This window comes from Urocampus carinirostris, chromosome 2 (genome assembly GCF_059441175.1).
Source record: "Urocampus carinirostris isolate Australia breed hairy pipefish chromosome 2, RoL_Ucar_1.0, whole genome shotgun sequence".
Taxonomy (NCBI): domain Eukaryota; kingdom Metazoa; phylum Chordata; class Actinopteri; order Syngnathiformes; family Syngnathidae; genus Urocampus; species Urocampus carinirostris.
In genome coordinates this window covers 36,347,672-36,371,214 of record NC_142350.1, presented here as the reverse complement: position 1 = coordinate 36,371,214, position 23,543 = coordinate 36,347,672, and the positions used below count along the sequence as shown (strand labels likewise).

The 23,543-nt window shown below is 39.2% G+C and overlaps 1 protein-coding gene across 3 annotated transcripts; it reads right to left on the bottom strand.

The window, feature by feature from the left end:
- Nucleotides 1-1,227: 1,227 nt before the first annotated feature.
- Nucleotides 1,228-13,420, bottom strand: LOC148371767 (14-3-3 protein beta/alpha-1-like). 3 transcript variants are annotated; one of them, XM_088326343.1, is made up of 6 exons: nt 13,257-13,420; nt 9,963-10,259; nt 8,405-8,528; nt 6,956-7,119; nt 6,789-6,884; nt 1,228-2,030 (listed from the first exon to the last, which is right to left on the bottom strand). In XM_088326343.1, the coding sequence occupies exons 2-6, from the start codon at nt 10,248-10,250 to the stop codon at nt 1,995-1,997; spliced, it is 708 nt and encodes a 235-aa protein (XP_088182469.1). In that variant the 5' UTR covers nt 10,251-10,259; nt 13,257-13,420; the 3' UTR covers nt 1,228-1,994. The 3 variants fall into 3 exon arrangements, with proteins under 3 accessions (XP_088182469.1, XP_088182470.1, XP_088182471.1); XM_088326344.1 differs by lacking the exon at nt 13,257-13,420 and adding an exon at nt 13,111-13,228; XM_088326345.1 differs by lacking the exon at nt 1,228-2,030 and adding an exon at nt 4,277-4,400.
- Nucleotides 13,421-23,543: the final 10,123 nt, after the last annotated feature.

The window sequence follows — 23,543 nt, the reverse complement described above, 5'->3', positions numbered from 1 at the left end:
AATGTGTGTTATTTGGAAGACTGAAGCCGCCAACTCATTATTTGATGTATAGTAATACATTGAATACTCCCTATGCATAACACAAAACGCTCTGGCCATTCATTTTGAGAGAGCCAGTTAGAGGTGAACTTGCTTTTCCTTGCTTGCACACCCTGAGTGTCAGTCTTTTCGCACACCTTCACAGCTAACAAGGGCGTCAGAACTGCAACGAAGGGGCGCTCATTTTAGCCAAAGTCATATGGTGGTAGATAAACCAAAACCGCTTTATTATAATATATTTTTTTCGTGTCGCGCGTGCCTGAAACCGCCATTTGTGAATCAAAATTACGCTCATGAGGTCTTTCAGTGTGCCCTTGCACTGTGGATTGGTTTCGTTTTTCCCCTAAAAGATGTTCTACCCCAAAAAAATAGATAAATAAAACAAAGAGTGACAACCTTAGCAATTAAAATATTTAGCTGCCGCAGAATTATCCATTACCATAACCATCACATGCCACAAAAATACGAGTATTTAAAGTGACATTAGTAATGTAATTTAACCGTTTTACCTGCACAGTATTTTTCTATAAATAGGGCACACTGCTCGTCTATCTGGGGTTGCCTAAATACTTGCAATGCAGATTTTGTCAGGACCAGGACAGGAAACAGGAAGCAGAACCCACTCGCGTAACGTTACTCACAGTTTATTGGGGAGAAGAGAAAGGAGCGCACACTTGATCCAGAGTTCTTTGGTCGCGGGAAGTAGATTTATCGGAACGGGGAATTGGTCAAAATAAAACAGATCCTGGCGAGAGCAAAACAGGAGCAAAAACAGGAAAAAAACGAGATTCTCAGGGCTTGGCAAAACAAGAGCAAAAACACAGGAAAAATGGAGATTCTCAGGGCTTGACGTGTCAAAACAGAGTTTCGCAGAGCAATCTGTCAACGAGTTTCAGCTGGTGTCCATGGGCGGGAACAATTGGGCGCCATGGCAACCATGACAGATTTTGGGTTGTCTGCATGAGGTAATCAAACATTTAATCTTTAAAACTTAGTGGAAGATCTTACATTAAACATGTACCGAGGCAAAAGTTTCCAGTAAAACACAAATTGTACAAATAACAGATTATTGTATCTCCATTTGAAAATCCTGCAATGATTTGAGGATCATTACTCCTGTGGTTCCAATGCTGTTCAATAAAATTACTGCCATCATTAGCTTCCTAGAATATTAGTGTAAGATGAAAATCCAAACATGAATGACGTTTATTCGTTATTTGACTTAACACAACCATTTTAAATAAAACATGACAATTGTGAGTGATTCCTATTCCAATCAAACAAACACAAACTGATCAGCACAATCTCATATCATCTTTGATTGCCTGATAATATTTAAGTAGTCTAGATACCCCCCGGCCCCAAAATAGGGGGCTGTTAATAAGAAAACCAAGCACTTTAGTCTGTCACCAAAAACAAGATAGGAGTCCAACTTGAACAGTTAATTGTACCAAAACAAAAACAGATTCAAGCAATGATGGAATGTAACCTTAAAACAAAGTAAAATGTGTAACCTGTGAGTTAGTCTGCATTCATTCTTTTTTTTCTAACTAATAGTTGGCATCTTGTAAGAAGATAGTTGTGATATTCATAATTCACAAGATGCATAGAACCAAACTACCCACATGAACAAGATATAGTACATTGGTACCCACGCACTCTAACACATGTATACAGTATAAATTATTTCTTATGGTTAAGGGGTTTAATCTTTCCATTCACCCACCACCATAATAGTATTAAAAACCACATACACCGTCAGGCAAAATAGTTATCAAATAGCAGCCAGCAACACAAACACCTATTAATTTTCCAACTTTAGCTTACTCCCACATCGTCATGATTTCCTTAAAATATGGCATGTAAACCCATTCAGGGCCAATAAATCTTAACATTGATGACGGAATGGCCTCAGTGTTGAAGGTCCTGATGAAGGCGAGTCAAAATGACAGCTTCTATGCATCTTGCCTGTCATGTTCAGCCTTCCACAACTAAAATTAAGGAGAAATGAGGCGAATAAAAGAGAAGGAATAGTAGGAAGAGAGCGAAACACAATGTTAATTTCATAATGGTTAAAATATATTCCACTCATTCAATACCTGCCTTTTTGTAATTTTGGAACCAATGCCATAGTATGCACCCAGAAAGGTGTGTTTTAATGCTGCAATCTGCACAACTTTAAAGTCAAATCAGTAGCACCAGGCTGTTTTACAACTGTCAGCCAAATTTATTGTCATTCTAGTATACATGTATACAGAACGAAATGTTGTCCCCCTGGCCATTAGACTGTTAAATGGTCAATCAAACACAGAGTAAATCTAAACTGCTGCTAATCTGTACATCCGTTGGTTTTGTTTGACTTTTTTGCACTACTGGCAGTTCTTTATAGCTAGCCACTCCTTGCACATCTGTTTCTCTGCACTATTGTACTTACAGTGTTATTGTTACAGTGTTATTGTTACTGTTTACCTGACTTGTTTTCCTGACTGCCCATTTTGCACATCTGGTTAGCTGCTCCTCTTGCACTATTTGCACTACTGTAAAATACTATACATAGCCATAATTATTTAGTATATTATTAGTACTCAATACTCCAACTCAATACAACATTTTATTTATATCTGTACATTCAAGGAAACTGTGCGGGTCAGATCTATCGACATTTCGTTCTGTATACACGTGTACTAGAATGACAATAAAGTAGATCTGAATCTAATTACAAACTTCACATATTGCTGTGTCTAAGGCAGAAAGGATATTGAACATTTGTAAAGTTGTGTACATAATCCCCATGATTTTGAATTTTTCATTAAGATTTGAAAGAGTAAATCTTACGATTTTAAACATTAATACTTTTTAATTGGGCAGCATAAGATGAGGGGGTAGAGCGCTCGTCTTAGGACTGAGAAGTCGCAGGTTCGATTGCCAGCTCCTCTAAGTTAAATGTCTAAGTGTCCTTGGGCAAGACACTGAACCCCTTATGCCCCCAATAGGCAATTGTCCTTAAGTGTGAATTAGCAAGTGAGTTGTCCGTCTCTGTTTGCCCTGTGACTGGTTGGCAACTAGTTCAGGGTGTCCCCTGCCTGAAGATACCTGGGATGGGCTCTTGCACCCTTGCGACCGTACTGAATATAACTGGTGCAGATAATGGAAGGATGAATACTTTTTAATGTAATTTGCCTCATGCACTTTCAAAGATATTTATACATCTGTGACGTTAATTTAGGCATTGATAATCATCAGATAAATAAATACACTATGTTGCACATTTTGCCCGAGTAAAAGTATTTTCCATCTTGGTGGCCTTGGGGGTATGGCGCCCGCCCCGAGACTGGGAGGTTGTGGTTCAAGCCTCGGCCGAGTCATACCTAAGACTTAAACATTGGTACCCGTTGCCTTCCTGCTTGGCGTTCAGCATTAGGGGTTGGAATTGGGGGGTTTGGTCACTTAATGACTCCCAACACTTTGGTTGGGTAGAGCGAGGGGGCTGGGAATCCCCTCCTCTGAATCAATCTCCCAAAAAGAGTCAGAAATGACTCTAGCCACCTCCCACTAGGGGGATATGGCTGTAGTATATATATATAAAAGTATTTTCCAGTCGACTTTTATGCGCCCGAATGTTCATACAAAATCTGTTGTGGCAAAATCTGACAGGATTTTAAACATAAATAACTTATTTTGCTGTGATGAAACACTAGGCATTGAATGAAGACAACATTGTGAAATAGAGTCTTTGTGAGTAATGACTTGACTTGACCTGTTCTGTCTTTCATTGAGTGCCTTTTGCTAGATAGACACTGTTTTATGACTCACCTAAGTCTCGCAAAACATGGCATACGGCGCATGTTCCATTTGTGCATTTTAATGATTGATTGATGATATATATATATATATATATATATATATATATATATATATACACACAGTTGTATATATATATATACAGTCGTATGCAAAAGTTTGGGCACCCGTGATCATTTTCAAGAAATTTTCTTTATAAATCATTGGTTGTTCGGATCAGCAATTTCAGTTAAATAAATCATATAGCAGATCAACACAGTGATATTTGAGAAGTGAAATGAAGTTCATAGGATTTACAGAAAGTGTGCAATAATTACCTCAACAAAAGTAGGCAGGTGCATACATTTGGGCACACTTGATGTTTTATTGATTTTAATACCTTTAGCACTCATTATTGGAACACAAAATTTGTTTGATAAGCTCATTGAACCTTGACCTACATACACATGTGAAGCCAATCATTGGAAAGGGTATTTAAGGGGGCCAGTTGCAAGTTGTTCTCCTCTTTGCATCTTCTGAGGTGTGGCAACTCGGGAGCCTCAGAACAACTGTCAAATGACCTGAAAACAAAGATCGTTCAACATCATGGTTTAGGGGAAGGATACAAAAATCTAGCTGATAGATTTCAGCTGTCAGTTTCCACTGTGAGGAAAATAGTGGGGAAATGGAAGCCCACAGGCACAGTTCTATTTAAGGCCCGGGGAGGCAGGCCAAGAAAGATAAGCAAAGGCGAAGGATGGTGAGAACAATCAAAATCAAGCCACAGACCCACTCCAAAGACCTACAACATGATCTTCCTGCAGATGGTGTCATTGCACATCATTCAAATATAGAGCGCACTTTGCACAAAGAGATGCTGTATGGGAGAGTAATGCGACAGAAGCCTTTTCTGTGCAGATGCCACAAAGAGTCGCTTGAGGTATGCTAAAGCATGTTTGGACAAGTCAGCTTTATTTTGGAATAAGGTGCTGTAGACTGATGAAACTAAAATTGAGTCATTTGGACATAACAAGGGACGGTATGCATGGCGGAAGAAGAACACAGCATTCCAAGACAAACACTAGCTACCCAGAGTAAAATTTGGCGGTGGTTCCATCATGCTGTGGGGCTGTGTGGCCCGTAGGTACTGGCAATCTTGTTAAAGTTGAAAGTCGCATGCATTCTCGTCAGTATCAGCAGATTCTTGTGAACAATGTTCTAGAATCAGTGACAAACCTGAAGTTGCGCCAGGGATGGATACTTAATTCAGAAAACGACCCCAAACTCCGCTTAAATTCTAGTCAGGCATTCATGCAGAGGAACAAGTACAATGTTCTGGAATGGCCAGCTCAGTCCACAGACCTGAATATTATTGAAAATCTGTGGTGTAATTTGAAGCGGTGTGTCCATGCTCAGAAACCATCAAACCTGTCTGAAGTGGAGATTTTTTTGTAAAGAAGAATGGTCAAAACTACCTTCAACCAGAATCCAGACCCTCATTGGAAGCTATAGGAAGTGTTTAGAGGCTGTTATTCCTGCAAAAGGAGGATCTACTTAATATCGATGTAATTTTGCTGTTGGGGTGCCAAAATTTATGCACCTGCCTAATTTTGTTTCAGAAATTATTGCACATTTCCTGTAAATCCTATAAACTTAATTTCACTTCTCAGATATCACTGTTTGTCTGACATTTTATATATCTAACTGAAATTTCTGATTTGAACAACAAATGATTTATAAAGGAAAATCTTGAAAATGATCAGGGGTACCCGAACTTTTGCATATGACTGTATATATGTATTAATGGAATGAAACATTTGGATTGAAACTGAGCTAGTGCTGTGCTCAAGGAGCCTCCAACATGATTGTCCTTAGGAGTTTTGCTTTTTGAGATACATAAACATGTAGCAATGGCTCTTATATTAACAGTACCGTATTTTCCGCACTACAAGGCGCACCTAAAAGCCTTTATTTTTTTCAAAAGCTGACCATGCGCCTTATAATACAGTGCGCCTTATATATGGATAAATATTAAGTCGCAAAGCCTTGCAACGAAGGCAAGCAGCCGCCGACTAGATTTTCCCCCGAAGGCGAAGGAGTCCGCGGTGTATGCTGGGATTCATATACCGGCATTTCATTTCCTAACCAATGTGTCAATCATCATTTGAATCAGTCACTATTGGCTAAAGTCATTCGGAGGTAAAGGGGGCGGATCCTTTTTATCATTTACAGGCTCGCATAGGCCAAAGGGGCGAAACAAAGCCTGCAATTCGCCGAAAAAGATTAATGTGAATAACAGGTTGGGTTGCACTACGGCATAGAGAAAACATTTTTTACTATTCTGTATTTGTAAATATTTTACTCTCCTGGATTTACTACACTTAAGAGAACTTAAGTGAGCTATGCGGCTTTATATTTTCCTGGTATCTTGTTTTAGAACAATCTTGATGTTCTTGTGATGAGTCTATTTTTAAACTAAATTAAAAGTGTTTATTGTCATATGCACAGTAAAGAGCCTCGTTTCCCCTGCACAATAAAATTCTTACTTTGCTGTCCACACAGTTGCCAGCGAAAAAGAAAATAGAAACTAAGAAATGGTTGGCATTTCTTGAATTCCAAAAGTTTAACTTTCCTAATGATATGTGGAATGACGCATTTGAGTTATTGGTGACATCGTAGAGACACCGTGTCCGTACGTGTCTGAGACACGTATTTGCTTCTTTGCGACCAGTCAGAATATTAAGGGGTTAATAAGTTTGACTGAACCATCTGACTGTTTTGTCTACATTCCCATTGTAGCGCCTTATAATCCGGTGCGCCTTATGTATGGAAAATATAGGACCAAAACTATTTTTGGGGAGTGCGCCCTAAAACCCATTGCGCCTTATAGTGCAGAAAATACGGTATATTGATACACTGGTTTAGGTTATCTAAGTTGTTAGCTCATTTCTGCAAATAGAGAAGCTTACAGTCAAGTTGTCTCTCAGTAGCTGCATGATAAGTGTGCTGTCTTTATATCCATCTTCATCCAACTGATCCAGCTCGGCAATGGCCGAATCAAAACCCTGCAAGACAAAATGAAAGATCAGTCCATCACATTATCAACAAACAAAACATTTTTTTAAGAAGTTCTTACTCTCTTCGCCAGCTCGCAGGCCTCAACAGGTGAGTTGACGATCTCATAGAAGAACACAGAGAAATTGAGTACAAGATCGAGGTGGATTGGGTTGGTTGGAGGCAATTTGTCATAGCTGACGTCATGTGCCGTTTGGTATGCTTCTTGTGATTTTTTGATGATTTCTAAGTAAAAATTGTATGTATTAAAATAGAATTCAGAGAAACAAAGACAAAAGCTAGTTTAACATCAAAACATTCAAAACACTGAATGAGAAAAACCCAGACGACTTTTGACTCAAGCAGCTTTACATGCGTGTGAAGACAGACACAAAGTTTATGTGGGAGATTCAAAGTAGTACATTGAAACTGGGTTACCAAACCGCTGGAATGTAGACTGTTACTTGGTAGTGGGACATTTGGTACTGAGCTAAACAGAAAGAAAAACAAAGTCCATTATTTTTTGCCTAATACTGCCAAACCGAATGTGAACTGGGCGTTGAAGGCAATGATTTTGAATTATAGCCCCTGTTGTTCACGGAGGTGTCTGGTGGTGCACCTGACAAGAGTTTCCACCCACGGAAGGTACAGTGAGGATTAAATCAAACCAACTGTTACAACATGTTACAAACATTATTGCTGGGTGAGTTTTCCATACACATGTAAACTAACAAGTGTCCATTAGAAACTTTGGACAATGCAGGAAATAATGATCATTGCAATTTGAGGATCCATGGAATTCCGAGGTCGTTGACACGACAAGCAGTACACAGAGACTACACAACACAAACACACTCTCTGAGAAGGTCTCCTTATTTTAGCAAGTTTGTATCTTTTGATTACCTGGCTAGAAGGGACAGTTTGTGTTTAGCAACCAGAGTGGTTTGTAGTGAGTTGAAGCAGAGTTGCCCATGCCATGTTCTGGCTTGCCAAAAAAAAGAGAAACCCCACTATTGTAGCCACAATCCATTTTTTTTCTGAACGACTATCAGTACCAGAATGGGGCAGAGAGAGCACATTTTGCGCTGAGGCTCTGTGAGGAAGCAATTTTGTTCAACCAAAAAGGTCTGGGTCATGGCTGGCAGGGAACGCCTGTGGCTGTGCCAAGGGCCCTTTCATAATGTGTTGGTGCGAGGCTACTCGGACACCATCATGAAGGGATTATTGCAATTTTTATCATCATTTTTGGTTTTATAAATAGAAAAAAGTACAAACGTGTTTATTGCCAATCATGGGCCAGGCTGTAAATAGGTAATACCGTAAACCGGTCAGTCATGCAGAAAATGTTGGGAACCCACGCATTAAAGTACAGCCCCATATTAATGACACAGTCTAAAATATTTCAACAAAGTATCTCAATTGATGAAATTATGAGTCCTCATTTCTCTCAAAGGCAGATTTGTAATAAACATGTTAAACTGCCAACTTGGAGGTGGACACCTGCAACTTTTATAGATGAAAAAGCTCATACCGTCCTTTTCAACCCCTGTTGCCACTTCTGCCTGGTAGCGGAGGTAGTCGCCTTTCATTTTCAAATAGAACACTTTGCTTTCTGCATCGGCCGCGTTTGGAATGAGGTGAACTTCTAAGAGAACCTAAGCACACAAACAGAACAGTACAATTTTTACCATGTGCTTCATCACAATGTCACTAAATTTGACCACTCGCTGCTTCTCATGACTATTCAATACAATCTCAAATATTGTTTTAATAGTTTCAACCACATGTTTTGGCAAAATTTCAGGATTTGAAACACTTGATTTTTGGTATTTGTGACCTTTGGTCTACCCTTGAGTAAAATGGATGTTCTCAAATCCAGTTTTGTATCTAGCTCAATCTAGTTAACATTTTAAAGTTTGTTGTGCACCAAGTTAGAAAAATACATTTTATTTCTAGATAGAGTTACAAAGCATATGTTCCCCGCATTGTTTTGATTTAATGATATCGTAAAGTAGTTATAGTATTACCTAAATTATTTTTCTTTTTGTAGGGGGACAAATACTACCCACGACACGAAATAGCTCCCTTGGCAAAACAAAATGATACTACTTTCATTATTTTGTTGTTCTAAAAATATGAACTGGTTATAATTAGTAAAGAATAGGTATTATCGAGTGAAGTGGGGAATTTTGGCATTTATAGGCACAAAAAAATAGTGGCTATTTTTTGTCCAATCAATGATTGATGAAGTTGCATTAAAACTTAAGTAAATTATGAGACTTTGCTCCACAGATTTTAAAATAATTATCACTCTACTAAACGGAAGCTTGATCGTTAAGTCTAGCATACACAACGTTGACCGAAAAAACCCCACATAATTAATATTTATTAAGGAGTAAGGACTACTTAACTCCATATTAGTACTACATAGCTTTAGCTTGTATCTGGTAAAAATCACAAGAATTACCTCATCCCATGAAAATGAGTGAATTCACAATGTTCAGAGAGGGAACAATATTCCACTAACTGAATATAAAAATCTATGTTTTTATTTTTATGTTTTATGAATGATTTTTTGGGGCACAGCACACAAAAATAAAAACGAGTCAACCATTAATAAACAAAAGGGAACAACAAAATATTTGCAAAAAAAACAAAAAAAAAACAATTGAACAACAAAACAGATGAAAAGGAATGTGTTTCCACTCATATTTTTAAGTTAAGTGAAACTAAATATGAGTTATTTGACCAACCTAATATTTTAAAATAGTTTGAAGGTTGCGCCCACCTTGTATACATTTGAGCACTGCAAAATTTACCGCAATTTGTAAATTGGCAGAACCTTATAACTGACCGTCCGTGTGTTGGATCTTTTTCTGTTCTTACAAAACTTAAAAAGTTGTCAAATCTACGTACGTCGTAAAGAGGTGGGGGACAAGTTTATTTGTTTGATAATCCATTATAAAGTTTATTTCACTGACACACTAAGAAAAAAGAACTTGAAAAACAAAACAATTGAATTCTACTGTGCAGTGACTCAACTATTCATTAAAACTCCTACAAACTTACATGTTTTAAAAAAAGCTCACCAAAACATCCTTGCAGATTCCGTTTAGCTCAGCCTCAATCGCCTTCATCTCCTTTTCCCTGCCCTCATCAGCCTTTTCAGCGATGCTGCCCAAAATACGCCAAGCAGAACGGCGGGCCCCGACCACATTCTTGTAGGCCACCGAAAACAAGTTACGCTCTTCTTTACTCAGCTTTCCTGTACAACTCTCTGTTATTGACTTCATGGCTGCAGCCATGTCATCATATCGCTCAGCCTGTTCAGCCAGTATGGCCTTTTCGACCAAATCCGCAAGGCCGTCCCCGCTCATAATGGCCTCCTAGGAAAACAATAGCAAAAGAAACTGAAACATCAATCGAGTGACTATAGGGAGAATAATCCATACATTTGTTTCATTGCAACAATAACTAAGTAAATGTGGCTTGACCACAGTCGCAGGACTGGTCAAAGAATGGTACCTTCATACAGATGAGTGCAGATGTTAGCATAAATGGGAAATTTCATTGAGTGTGTAGTGAAATTGCGAAGAGTAAAGGCAAACATTTTAAGACATTTTACAATATGTTTTGTTCCACAAAACCTTTGTACGCTACATTCTTCGGATAAATATGACCTTTTCAATGTATAAACCAAATATCCAGCAGATTATTTAATGCAGTGGTCCTCAAATGGTTTGACTTGAAGACCGAGTATCCCACCATAATGACAGGTTGCAAACCAGGTCAAGGAAAAAAAAAAGAAATGATCTGCATTTATGTAGCCCTTTTCAAGTCAAGACTTCCCAAAGCGCTTTACATTGTGCATCACATTTCCCAATAGCGGCCGTGCAGCCATGTGAGGCGCTAACCTGCTTATTGGGGATATTATGGGTTCAGTGTCTTACCCAAGGACACTTCGACATGTAACACGGAGGAGCCGGGATTCGAACTGCGATCTCTTGATCCCAAGACGAGCGCTCTACCTCTTGAGCCACTGCTTTTTTTTCTCCTGAAGGTGCCTATAATCATTCAATATGCACTTTTTCAGTGATTATCTTTTGCTGACTTTGAATTTGTTGCGTAAAGTAATCCCTCGTTTTTCGTTAGGGGTTGCTTTCCCAAAATGTCCCGCTGTAGTCAAAACCAGTGAAGCAGAAACCTTTATTTAATAATTATTATTTATTTATCACTCAAGATCAATTCCAAACTACTGGCTCAAGTATTTGTTTATTAAATAAAAATTACTGTACTTTATAGTTTTTTATACATACAAATAACTTACGTAACGTCAAATTGTAATTGTTAAAAATACTTCTGATGTGTTTACTGCAAAACTTTATGAATAAAGGACTTGATGTACTTTTATTTAAATGATAATTTTTGCACATGCATTATGGAAAAAAATACCTGCTTGTGGTACTTAACAGGTTCAGCGTGTGGAGATCCAACTTTTTTGGCAAAAGAAAGCATCTACAGACGCTGCTCTACTTACGAATGAGATCGTTTGTAAGTTGAATTTGTTTGTAAGTTGCTTTAGTGCTATATTTTGTATGGAGTGTATGTTTAATGTTTATATTAGTATCTAAGGCTTATATAAGTAACATGTATTTTTTTGAAAATGAAAAAAAAGGTTTAATAAAATAATATGCTCCATAAAGATAAATAAAGTTGAGTTTAACTTACTTTTGGAAGATGCACTTCAAGAGGTCCTCCCCCGTGCTAAAAAGTAGTCGAAAAAAAGCATTCCGACCATTTTTCAACCGCATCATGGCTTTCTTATTGCACTTTCATTTCAAAAGAAACGGCTCACCTCTTCTTTACACTTTACACCAACCATATTGAAAGGATGCACAAGATATTAAACAATAAAAATGTCAACGTTCTTAGCGCGCTAGAGATACAGTGCAGTTTACACACAAACTAGGAAGTAGGAGCCGGATTTCTTTTTCAGGGTGGATGCTGGGTGACCTCTGACAGCGCCACGTGGCGGAAAGAAGCACTACAGCACTGTTCTCTACACGGAAAAAGGTGCACACAATACAAAATCTAACTTACAGCAATGTTCGGATATTTTTCGACAAACCGAAAAAAACGTTCGTATCTACAGTTTTGTGTAGGTTGAATGGTCGTAAGTAGGGGAGCGTCTGTACTCAGATGTTGTTACGACCAGGAGATGGTGTAATGAAGTTTGCAATCATCTGTGGTTTGTGCAGCCATTTGAGACTTCTTGTGATTAAGGGCCGTACAAATAAACATGACGTGACTAACACAAATGGTTACGTTTTGGGGGTATGCTTAATAATCCGATGCGCCTGATAATGCGTAACATACAGTAATTCCTGTTTTTCTCTCTCAGTAAAGCACCCAAAATTGCCGCCACACCCATTCCCATACCTGCGTGTCACTCAACAAGCGCGACGCAAAAAATGCTTAACACTGCAGGCTTTTCATAAAGGAAATTTGAAAATCTTCGGTCACATTATTGGCCCTTTACAATGCTTGTCATTAAGACGCAGAGTTCCAAGGGCCTTTATCCAGCAACTACCGTTAAAGTCATATATTTGTGATAACATCCAAAACATAATGATTCGCTTGCCTTTCAACTCTCCCAAAATATATAACACATTGTCTGACTGCCGAATGAAATTTCCCACAATAACAGACTGACAGGGTTGGGTAGGAGTACTTTAACTTGATTAGTTTCAATTACTTTTGGATTACTCCAATACCAAATATGCTAATAAAAGACAAAAGAAACTAAACATGAATAAAATTACGACTCACAACACGTGGTAAGCTTTCTCTCCTGGCTTTGATCTCCGGCAAAACTAACATAAAATGCGACAGAAACAAAATGAAAATAAATCCAAACAGCTTGCCAACATCATTTTTGCCGTTCCATGTGTTCTGTTACTCCCCAAGCCTGCACAAAATTTAGTAATTTTATTCATATTTAGTTTCTTTTGTCTTTTATTAGCATATTTGGTATTGGAGTAATCCAAAAGTAATTGAAAGTAATCAAGTTAAAGTAACCCTACCCAACACTGCAGACTGAAACATACAAACCAACACAAGCAACTTTTATTCTGTTTCCATTGACCTACTTGTTGGTCAAATACAGTCAAACACAGTTTAACAGGTTTAAGTTTACTCGCGTTAAGCAACAAAATGTAATGGAGTCAGCCATTGTACCTGGTCTTAATGTTTGTCGGCATTCTTAGCAATGCCAAGGTCAATTACAGACAATTTGCGGTCAAATGTTTTATAGGAGTCGATTGCAGCTTGTGGTGAGGCGACAGCAAAATTGCAACAAAAAAAATGTTTTTATCAATTCCTACCTGAGTAGAGTTGGTTGAGAGAAGTGGTTAAGAGAAGTGGTTTGCCCCTTCAAGTTCCAGAAGAATCTGTCAGCGTTCTAAGTATGAGCCAGCAACGTGTTTGCGAACGTAACGGCTCTATGAGACGGCTCTTTAAAGTCAAGGACAGGAGCCGGCCCCACACAAACCAGGAGAGTCAAGTCAAGTCACTCAAGTGATGTGTATTTGTATAGCCCTTAATCACAGGTAGTCTAAAAGGGCTGCACACACCACAGATTATTGCAAACCACAGACTATTATTACACCATTCCCCGATCGAAAACCTACATGAACTCAAAGAAAAAATCAAAACCTCAACATGAGGAAAATTGATAAACATTGGGAAGGGACCGCACATGAAGTAATCCCCCTTCCGGGATGATTCTGCTATAGAACAGAAATGTGTTTTAAGCTTGGATTTAAACATTTCCACTCAGGTATTTTCCCTCGTAAGGCGCACGTGATTGGTCAATATGCGTGGTGTCGTTTCTCACCCTAGACGCATTAGCTCAGGAACGGGTCAAAAGACGAGTTACATCCGGAAGAGAGAAATAACGTAAAAAAGAAGTCAGAAATATGATTCAAAGGTTGACCAACATGGCGGCGAGCATGGATGCTGCGGGTAGTTGCTGTCCAGCTAAACTTCTATTTACTACCGTTCTCTTATCTTTTTTGCTTTCTTTTTTGGACCAATAAGTGGTCAATAAGACTTATAGTCGGGAGGAACTTATTCAATTGGGTGGGCGTCTAAATTTCGACTTTTCGGGCACTTTTTATACCACCTATGATATCCCGAACGAGCTAGACTCAAAGATGCCTGTTACATCTCTGAAATATCAAACATTGTTCCTGTAGTTTCAAGTACTCATATAGGCACAATTCTTGTTTCTGGTCAAACTTTGTTACTCAAACTAAAAGTGCATCTCTAAAGAACTTAAACAAGGAACTAGCAGATATTGCGGACACAGAATTGTCACCTACCAACTGGTCATTCATCTGGCAAATAAGACGACTAAGATCATAACGGCTAGGTTGAGCACAAATAACCTGAGCTTGAGGGTCTGGGACAGTCAAATCTAAACAGTCAGTATTAGGAGTGGCTGTCTCATACGCGTCAGTACTAGGGGAAACAATGTCCGGGGGTTCAGAGTTCAATGGGGTCTCGTCTGGGAGGACAATGTCTGGAGGGCCCATACCCAAAAAGATCATGTTTCCAGAGCACCGTGGTGGGCTTTCCGCATTATCACTTGCAGTATGACCACTTGGACTCCACCTACGAAACGACGAAGGCGCCATAGGCAGAAGAGGGGTTGTTGTGCGGGGAAGTGTGTGAAGCGTGCGAAGTCGAAGGAGCAAAAAGGACACAAATGTGTGTCTAATTCCACCATTATTTCTTCACCGGTCTTGCCGGTCAACCGACGCCTGAAACTCAACGCACCCGAACGGCGACACCTTGTGACGATCTCTACAAAGACTTCAGCTAAGTTAAACGATTTAGCAAAGCTAAAATTTGGTCTTTTAAATATGATGCGGCAGGGGTAAACCAGTGAAAGCTGTCGGGCCCTGCTGTAGAACAAAATAATTTGTTGTGTCACCCTGACCCGAGTGACATGGCCGCTTTCTGGTGTCCCATTTCATCTGGTGGGACGAAAGCATGACCAACTTGGGTACCGAGGTGCCTGACTTGTTTGGGTGTTTGGGCAATTGGGTTGGCCATGGTCCAAAAAATTTTGTGTGTTTTTTATGCTATTTATTTCCCTTTTATTTTATATATAGATAGATAGATAGATAGATAGATAGATAGATAGATAGATAGATAGATAGATAGATAGATAGATAGATAGATAGAAATATTAGATCACTTGCTCCTAAAGCTTCACTTGTTGATAATATGATTCGCGTTTACAAACTTAACTTGATTGGTCTATGTGAAACTTGGTTGAGACCGGATGAGTTTTTACCGTTAAACAAGGCTTCTCCTCAAGACTACGTGAGTAGCCATGTAGCACGCACGTTGAAGAAGGGTGGCGGTGTCGCGCTCATTTCTGAAAAAAAAAAAAAAACGCTCAAATTTACTCCTCGTACCTCTAATAATTACAAGGCATTCGAGGCTCTTGTTATGCGGTCCTCTCTATTGTCAATTTATGTAGTAACTATTTATCGCGCACCAGGGCCATACACAGCTTTCTTAGAAGAATTCGCTGAATTTTTGTCTGAACTAGCAACCTATGCAGACAAAAGTATAATTATGGGGGACTTTAACATTCATATGAACTCCCCACTCAGTTCACTTACTGTTGCTCTTCGGTCTCTAATTGATACATTTGGTTCTAATCAACTGGTTGATTTGCCAACTCATAAAGATGGAAGCACGCTAGATTTAGTTCTGACTCGAGGAGTTTCAACCTCAAACATGACGGTGTTACCGTGTATGTTATCTCTGATCTTTCTTTAGTTACATTTAAGGTGCTAGCTAAATGTAGTACTAAAAAAGCTGAAGGATTTAGCGGACGCAATATAAGCACTGGCACAGTTTCTGAGCTCTCCGATCTTCTTTCAGGAGCAGTTGCATCCTTTCCTTCATACAAAGGCTCTATTGACTCACTCATGAATGAGTTTAATGCTACCCTGACTAGTGTCCTGGATTCAGTAGCGCCCATACGGCTTAAATCAAGACCTAAAAGACGCACGCCTTGGTTTACTGATGAAACTAGATCCCTTAAACAAGAATGCAGGAAATCTGAAAGAAAATGGCGAGCTACCAAGCTTGAGGTTTTCCATCAAACTTGGTGTGACAGCTTGTTAAAGTGTAAAGTGACCGAAGATTTTCAAATTTCCTTTATGAAAAGCCTGCAGTGTTAAGCATTTTTTGCGTCGCGCTTGTTGAGTGACACGCAGGTATGGGAATGGGTGTGGCGGCAATTTTGGGTGCGTTACTGAGAGAGAAAAAAGCTCTGCAAAATCAGCCTACCTTCAAAGGTGATTGCGCCACAAAAGAACAATCCCAAAGTCCTTTTCGACACTGTAGCATCGTTTACAAGGCAACAGATTATTCCAGATAGTTCCACCCATTCAGCCCATGACTTAATGGTCCTCTTTAATAAGAAGATTCAATGCATACAGGAAGAAATTGCTTAAGACAATATTAATACAACACATACTAAAGGACTGAAATCTACAGATGCACGACATGGTTGCTGTCCAGGAAATTTGTCCCGATTTAGTGAACTGTCACTCGATAATCTTAAACAGGTGGTGAATACGGCCAAACCGACGACTTGCCAGTTCGACCCACTTCCAGGTTCTCTTATTAAAGGTCTTTTTGGGGTCCTTGGACCTTCAGTTCTAAATATTTTAAACATATCACTCTCCTCAGGTATAGTTCCCGCGGCTTTTAAGTCCGCTATTATTAAACCTACGCTAAAACGACCCAACCTTGATCCAGAAAGCTTATGTAATTACAGACCAGTGTCAAACCTGTTGTTTCTTTCTAAAATACTTGAAAAAGTAGTGGCACAGCAGCTGAATGATTTCATATTCGAGAACAATCTTTTTGAATCAATGCAATCAGGATAAATGTACCCTCCAAGCTGCACGCGTGCTTAATTGCGCACTGCTCGCACATTCTCAGCGCACAAAAAAATCTAGCCAGCGCACAAAAATGAGGGCTCAAAATTACTAATTAAGAAGCGACTCAAGTCAAAGTTACAGTGCATGAAGGTAAAAATACACGGGTTCCCCTGACATTGTGTCCTAAATGCGGTATTTTGAAGTAGAACAAAGTTGAGTAAAGTTAGTAGAGTTTGTCGAGAACCGGCTTTGTCGGCTCGGCTCACTAAAAGGAACCGGCTCTTTCGGGTCCTAAACGGCTCTTCAGGTTGTTTTTGCTTCTTTAATCCCAACATGACCAAATATTATGTAAAAATATGCACAAAATGACTTAAAGGAAGGCGAGAATAGAACAAAAAAGAAAAAAATACCAAAATGAAAAAGTAGTGAAAGCTGAGAAAAAAAGAAATAAAAATTACCAGAACCGCTTTCTTCCATCTTCGCAACATTGCTAAAATTCGTCCTATACTGTCTAAGTCGGAGATTATAATTCACGCGTTTGTTACCTCCCGTCTCGATTACTGTAATGCACTACTCTCCGGTCTCCCGAAGTCCAAAATCAAGAGCCTTCAGCTGGTACAAAATGCTGCAGCGAGGCTTTTAACTAGGACAGAAAAGTCCGATCACATCACGCCGATTTTTGCTAACCTGCACTGGCTCCCTGTTAGCCTAAGATGTGATTTCAAGGTTCTCTTAGTATTATACAAAATCATACATGGACTTGCTCCCTCATATCTGATGATCTGATTTCCCCCTATGTTCCGGTCAGAAGCCTTCGTTCTGAGAGCGCCGGTCTTCTGGTGATCCCAAGAGCCAAGAAGGGTTCTGCTGGTTCGAGAGCGTTCTCCATCCGGGCAACGGTGCTGTGGAATGCTCTTCCCCCTTAGATCCGATCTGCAGCCTCAATGGAAATGTTTAAATCTAAGCTTAAAACTCACTTCTACTCTATAGGATATGAATAACCTATAATTTTCGTGGACAATATCTCTGTATTATTTATGATTGCAACATCCTTTGCTGTCTGGTAATCCTAGAAGGGGGATTCCGCATGTGCGGTCCCTTCTTAAGGTTTCTTCATTTTCTTCATGTTGAGGTTTTTGAGTTTTTCTTTGCCGTCATGTTGGTTCCAGATCAGGGGATGGTGTTATAATAGTCTGAAAAAATAGTCTGTGTAATAACCTGTGAAGCCCTTTGAGACTCTTTGTGATTAAGGGCTATACAAATAAAAATGACTTGACTTGCATTTTTTCACTGCACTATTGAACAAAACGCATGCTAGGGAGAACAGTCAAATCAATGAGTTACATAAAAATACCAAAATGTTTACAAAAATTAGTTAGTGTTAGATTGAATGCCCTTTCTGTTGTGGGAAAGCCTTATGGACAAAACGGATCGTTTTATTTCACAATAAAAGGCAATGAGAGAGATTTTTATACCGGTAAATTTGTAATTGTGAATGTGGAAATTAGCTATAATGATAAAAAGATTGGGATAGCACGGCAGCGCAGTAGTTAGCGCATATGCGCAACAGTTCTGAGGTCATGAGATCGAACCTCCTGTGAGGAGTTTTCATGTTCAACCCATGCTTGCGTGGGTTTCCTCCGGGCACTCCGGTTTCCTCCCACATTCCAAAAACATGATGTCAGGTTAATTGGCCGATCCAAATTGTCCCTATATAAGCGAATGAGTTGTCTGTCCCTGTGTGCCCTGTGACTGGCTGGCAACCGGTTCAGGGTGTCCCCTGCCCACTGCCCGAGAATGGGTGGGATGGGCTCCTGCAACCCTATCGAGCAGGGGTGGCGAACACATGGCTCTAGAGCCGCATGCGGCTCTTGGCCAATAAGAAAGCGGGTCTTTGCCTCATCATATTTTCTATATACTGTAGCTGTTTGCCTAGTTTCATGTCTAGTTTTTTTCCCCTCTTAAAACACACTTGAATCAATTAGAGTTAATAACAAATAATAAATAATATTTTGAAATTAATTTGGCAAATTTGTTGTTTTTATGCTGCTCCGGACACATACCTGACTGCCAATGATCTGCGTAGGTTACGTCTAATGCGGGTCAGTGCGTGGTGTGGCTCTTTGACTCTCACGGTTAAAAATTTTTGTTCTTTGTGTCAAACTTGTTCGTCACCCCTGTGCTATACTCTTATGCACACCCTACTTAGCTTTCACAAATATACTAATATGCTCTCACAAAGAGACTAGTATACTACCCAACACACTCTACCATAGATTCTCTTACACACCATTTTAGTCTCACACACACACATTACTATACTCCCACACACAGACACACACACTTCTATGGACAGTCACACACACACTATTATTTTCTTTTACGTACACTACTATTCTTTATGACACACCAATAATAAAAATATTCATTTACTTTGTTGCGTCGCGTTTTTAAAAAACTGATCCAATGACGTGCGCCTTTGCCGGCTTTTGAAAATTTGTCAAAATGCGTATACAGATGAACTTATGCATATGCAGGCAATACACAAAGAGGTAAGTATTAGTTTCAGGAGCGAGCAGCAGCAAGTCAACTGCAGGAGAGAGAGTGGGAAAGGTGAGATGGCACAACATTCATTTGGACAGGTAACTTAAAATTAGTTTTATCTGGTTATATCAGTATCAGAAATATTTTATTAACACTCCACTTATTGAAACATGAATATTTTGTTTGTTTGTTTGTACATGATTCAATTGTTTGTTTGTTTGTAAATGATTCAAATTGAATCTTTTCTTCCGGCGCCGTCACGAATGGCAGCCACTCCAGCAGCTCCCGTGTTATTTTCGATTGTTCTCGATTGTTCTCAGCTCAGGGATGCTGCTGGAAATGTGAATTTCCCTTCGGGGATGAACAAAGTATCTATCTATCTATCTATCTATCTATCTAATACAATTTCTAATACTTTTTATTGGGGTTTTTCACAACTAGTGGAATTATCCCCTCACCTCTCAGTGTTGTTTGATTTTAGGTACCTTTGGTAGCCACAGTAATCCACACTGATCTCTGTGTATAAATTGTGCAGTTTGGTGTCAAACTAAGTTTGCTCCCAGTACTGTAGTATATGTGAGAGATTATAGTAGTATAGGGCATCTGAGCCCATTATGGCAACAACTACCCCATTATTCTTTCGTTCCCTTTTTTTTTTCGCGTTTATGTCCAATTGACTTATGGGCTCAATGCTGTAACTCCAGCTAAAATGTGGATTTCACCCCAGACACACAGCTTCCAAGGTAACGGTTTTAAATTAAACACATGCTGTTTTGTTCGTGGGTGATTCATTCTTAGCGGAATTGCGTGTGCGAAATAATTTCCAAATTAATACCATCAAATAGAGAATCACGTTGATTTTAAGTAACCATTACTTCACGTGAATACCCTCACGCGCGACTCACCCTCCATTGGCTAGAATAGAATAGTAGTGCGTGAATCATAGTAATATGTGTGAAAGAGTATAGCGGTGTGTATGAGAGTAAAGTGGTATGTGTGAGAGAATATAGTAGTGTGCATGAGAGTATAGTAGTATGTGTGAGACATTGTGGTTGTATGTATGAGAGGAGAATATTATATAGTAGAGTGTAGAGAGACTATAGCAGTGCTTGTGCATGGGTTTGAATATGTCTGTATAAGAGTATAGTTATGCTAGTGTAAGTGTATGATATTAAATGTGAGAGCAAGAATGATTTACTTCTCAAACGGCCTTTCATACGAGAGAGTCGGGACCGAGTGGGTGTGGAACAAATTATATTTTGTCACTGCTGATTTTGCAAATGCTCCAAGGTCAATCTCAACTAATATCAATGTAAATGTCAGGCTGTGCTTTAGTCGGAAAGATTGCACAAACACAAGCCGCACCAATTAAATTATCCCAAGGCCTCTGATGTCATGAGAGGCAGTACTTTGAACTCTTATTGAGAAATGTGGCAATTTGGTGCAAGGATGTTGAATGAGCATTGGCGTGCACAAAGATACTAGATGGTTCGATGGCTACTTCTCTTAAAAGTTGTGCACTTTAGAAGGTTTGATTTGATTGTTTATCGACAGTTTGTTTTTATTTCTAAAGTTAGACTTTTATAAGATGTTCTATAGTAAAACAACTGTCAATACCACACTCCGGGTGGTGCGGAAGCAAAGTACAAAACGTTGATTTGTACAGAAAGCAGTGTTTTTCTATTCTGAAAGGGTTCGGTACACCGTGAGTCATGTAGCAAGGCAACAATCAGAGTCCAAGATGCAGGCGTGGGGTGGGTATTTCACTTATTCCAAATAGCAAGGGCGACAGTCCAATAGGCAGTACTCATAATCCAGAAGTCCAGTCCCATTTATTTGTACATCCCCTAATCACAATACCCCGATCTGAAACCGTCAAGGGCAGGCAAGTGTTTGGTACACTAGAATAACAATACGCTGAGAAAAAAGTTATTTGGATGTGTTCACACCTAGGGCTAACTTGAACCAGCCAATTAATCTGACATGCATGTTTTGGGAATTTGGGAGTAAACTGGAGTGCCCGGGAGGAAACCCACGCAGTCACTGGGAGAACATGCAACTTGACTTGAACCCTGGACCCCCGCATGGTGGGGCCGCCCGCTGACCACTCAGGCTCTGCGCTGCCCATGACTCAAGTACTTTCATTAAAATATTTACCGGGTACTTGCAGACTCATGTTCCCAAAAAGGGTTATATATGCCCATAAAGGTTTTCTGAACAACGCTGTTATGTTTTACGAGTGGAGCCAAGTAAGCGAAGCAGGAACTCAGGCGTGGGTGTTAAAAGGAAGGATGATATTTAATAGCAAACCTAGGAACGAAGCAAAGTACAAACAAGGGGTCAGAAAACAAATAGCATTTCCAAACAAAATCAAAACTGACAAATTCCAAACCAAAAGCATAGACCAAACCGGAAATGGACACACGAGGAACAAAGTAAAAAACATACAAGCGATCACAAAAAACAAAATGTCCAAACAAAAGCAAACCTGACATGATCCAAACCAAAAACAAAAAACAAACCAAAAATGGAAATGCAATGCCCTGACCATGTGTGCTGTCCGAGCAGTCAATATAAGATCTTTGGACAATGAGAGGAGTGTGGAGATTGTGGTCTAGTGGGTTTAAGGTTTGTGCCATATCCTGGCAAATACTGTGCTTTTAATCAATATTGTTTTGTATGAAAAACAAACATCCATCTCAGATGACTATAAACATTATTTTCAAAACTAAAGGAAATCACGTATTATAAATGATTGCATCAGGTGATTTTAGAAGCTCTGAAACACGTCCAAAGTAGAATTACATTTATAGTCCATTTAGTGAAAAAAAAGTACTTAGAATAATATATCTCAGAAGAGCAAATTAAAATTTTCCTCCATCCATTTTATTTCCTGAACGTCCTCATTATAGTGTCCCAAGTGAACTGGAGCCCTTTAATTATTAATTCAACACGCATGCTTTGGAAATGAGGGAGGAAACTAGACTACCAAACAGAGTTCAGGTAGGAGGTGCGGGTGCAAGGATATTAAAATAAAAGAACAAAGAAAGTGGAAGAAAATTACATGGTGAATTTGAAAAAATATATATTTTATGTCAAAATTGAAAAACTAAAGCACACAAAAAGAACTTACATGAACCCTCAAATTTGTAAGATGTTATTGTAAAAGTTAGACCAGGGGGACCAATATATAATCTGTCTTTTTCGCACCAGCCCTTTTTTTTCTTTCCATTGAACAGAGAGAAAATATTGAAAAATGTAAATTAAAACTCAACAGGACCGGCGACACATGTGGAACTGATGTCATGTGATTAGCACAATAAAAAGAAAGAAAAATGATACAATTCATTGGCAAGAAAAAAAAATCTCCCCCACCCCCACAAAAAAGTGAATGGCATAACAACAGTTGTAATTTAAGCTGTGAAAGCCTCACGAGTTTCATTTACTGAAAGACACAAGGGGAATTTGCTGTTTCAACCCTTGAATGCATGAGTGGGGTCAGAATGACCCCATGATTTTTTATTCTTCAAAATCTTTACAGATAAAAAAAAAAATAATATTGTCATATTCCAGGTATTCCTCATAAAACAGGATGCCATTTGTATTTTTGTATTTTTCCCCACTATTTTTTGACCCCTATCATGGAAGAGTGTATGTACTGGTAGGCTATTCATTCAAGGGTTAGCCTAGAACTCATTCAAAACCTTCATGTCCAAATTCCGGGGCCAGTTATGGCCTGTGATCAAACTTTACCTGTCCTGCAGCCCGCCAATTATGTTGGGTGCAGTATAAAAAATGTACAAAAGATAGAATAAAAATCACCATTTGACTAGGTGATGGCAGTAGCCCTTTGGCCACCTTGCTCTTGGCAAGTGGAAATTAGAATATTTTTTCTCTAAAATCAGAAACAACTGTGTCTGCTCATGGTTCATTGGTCCTTTGACTACCGAATAACACTTCCTGTAGTGTGTCTTTGAAAACAGATAAATGGTGTCAATCCCTCTCCAGGCCATATTTTGGGGCTAGGGGTTTGCTCTTCCACATAAAACAGATAGCACTGTTTTCCATGGTTACCTGTTGCACAAGAACTCCACTGAACAGACACAGAGACAGCACTTTCATCATCTGGTTGTTATTCTTTTTAGTGTACAGCAT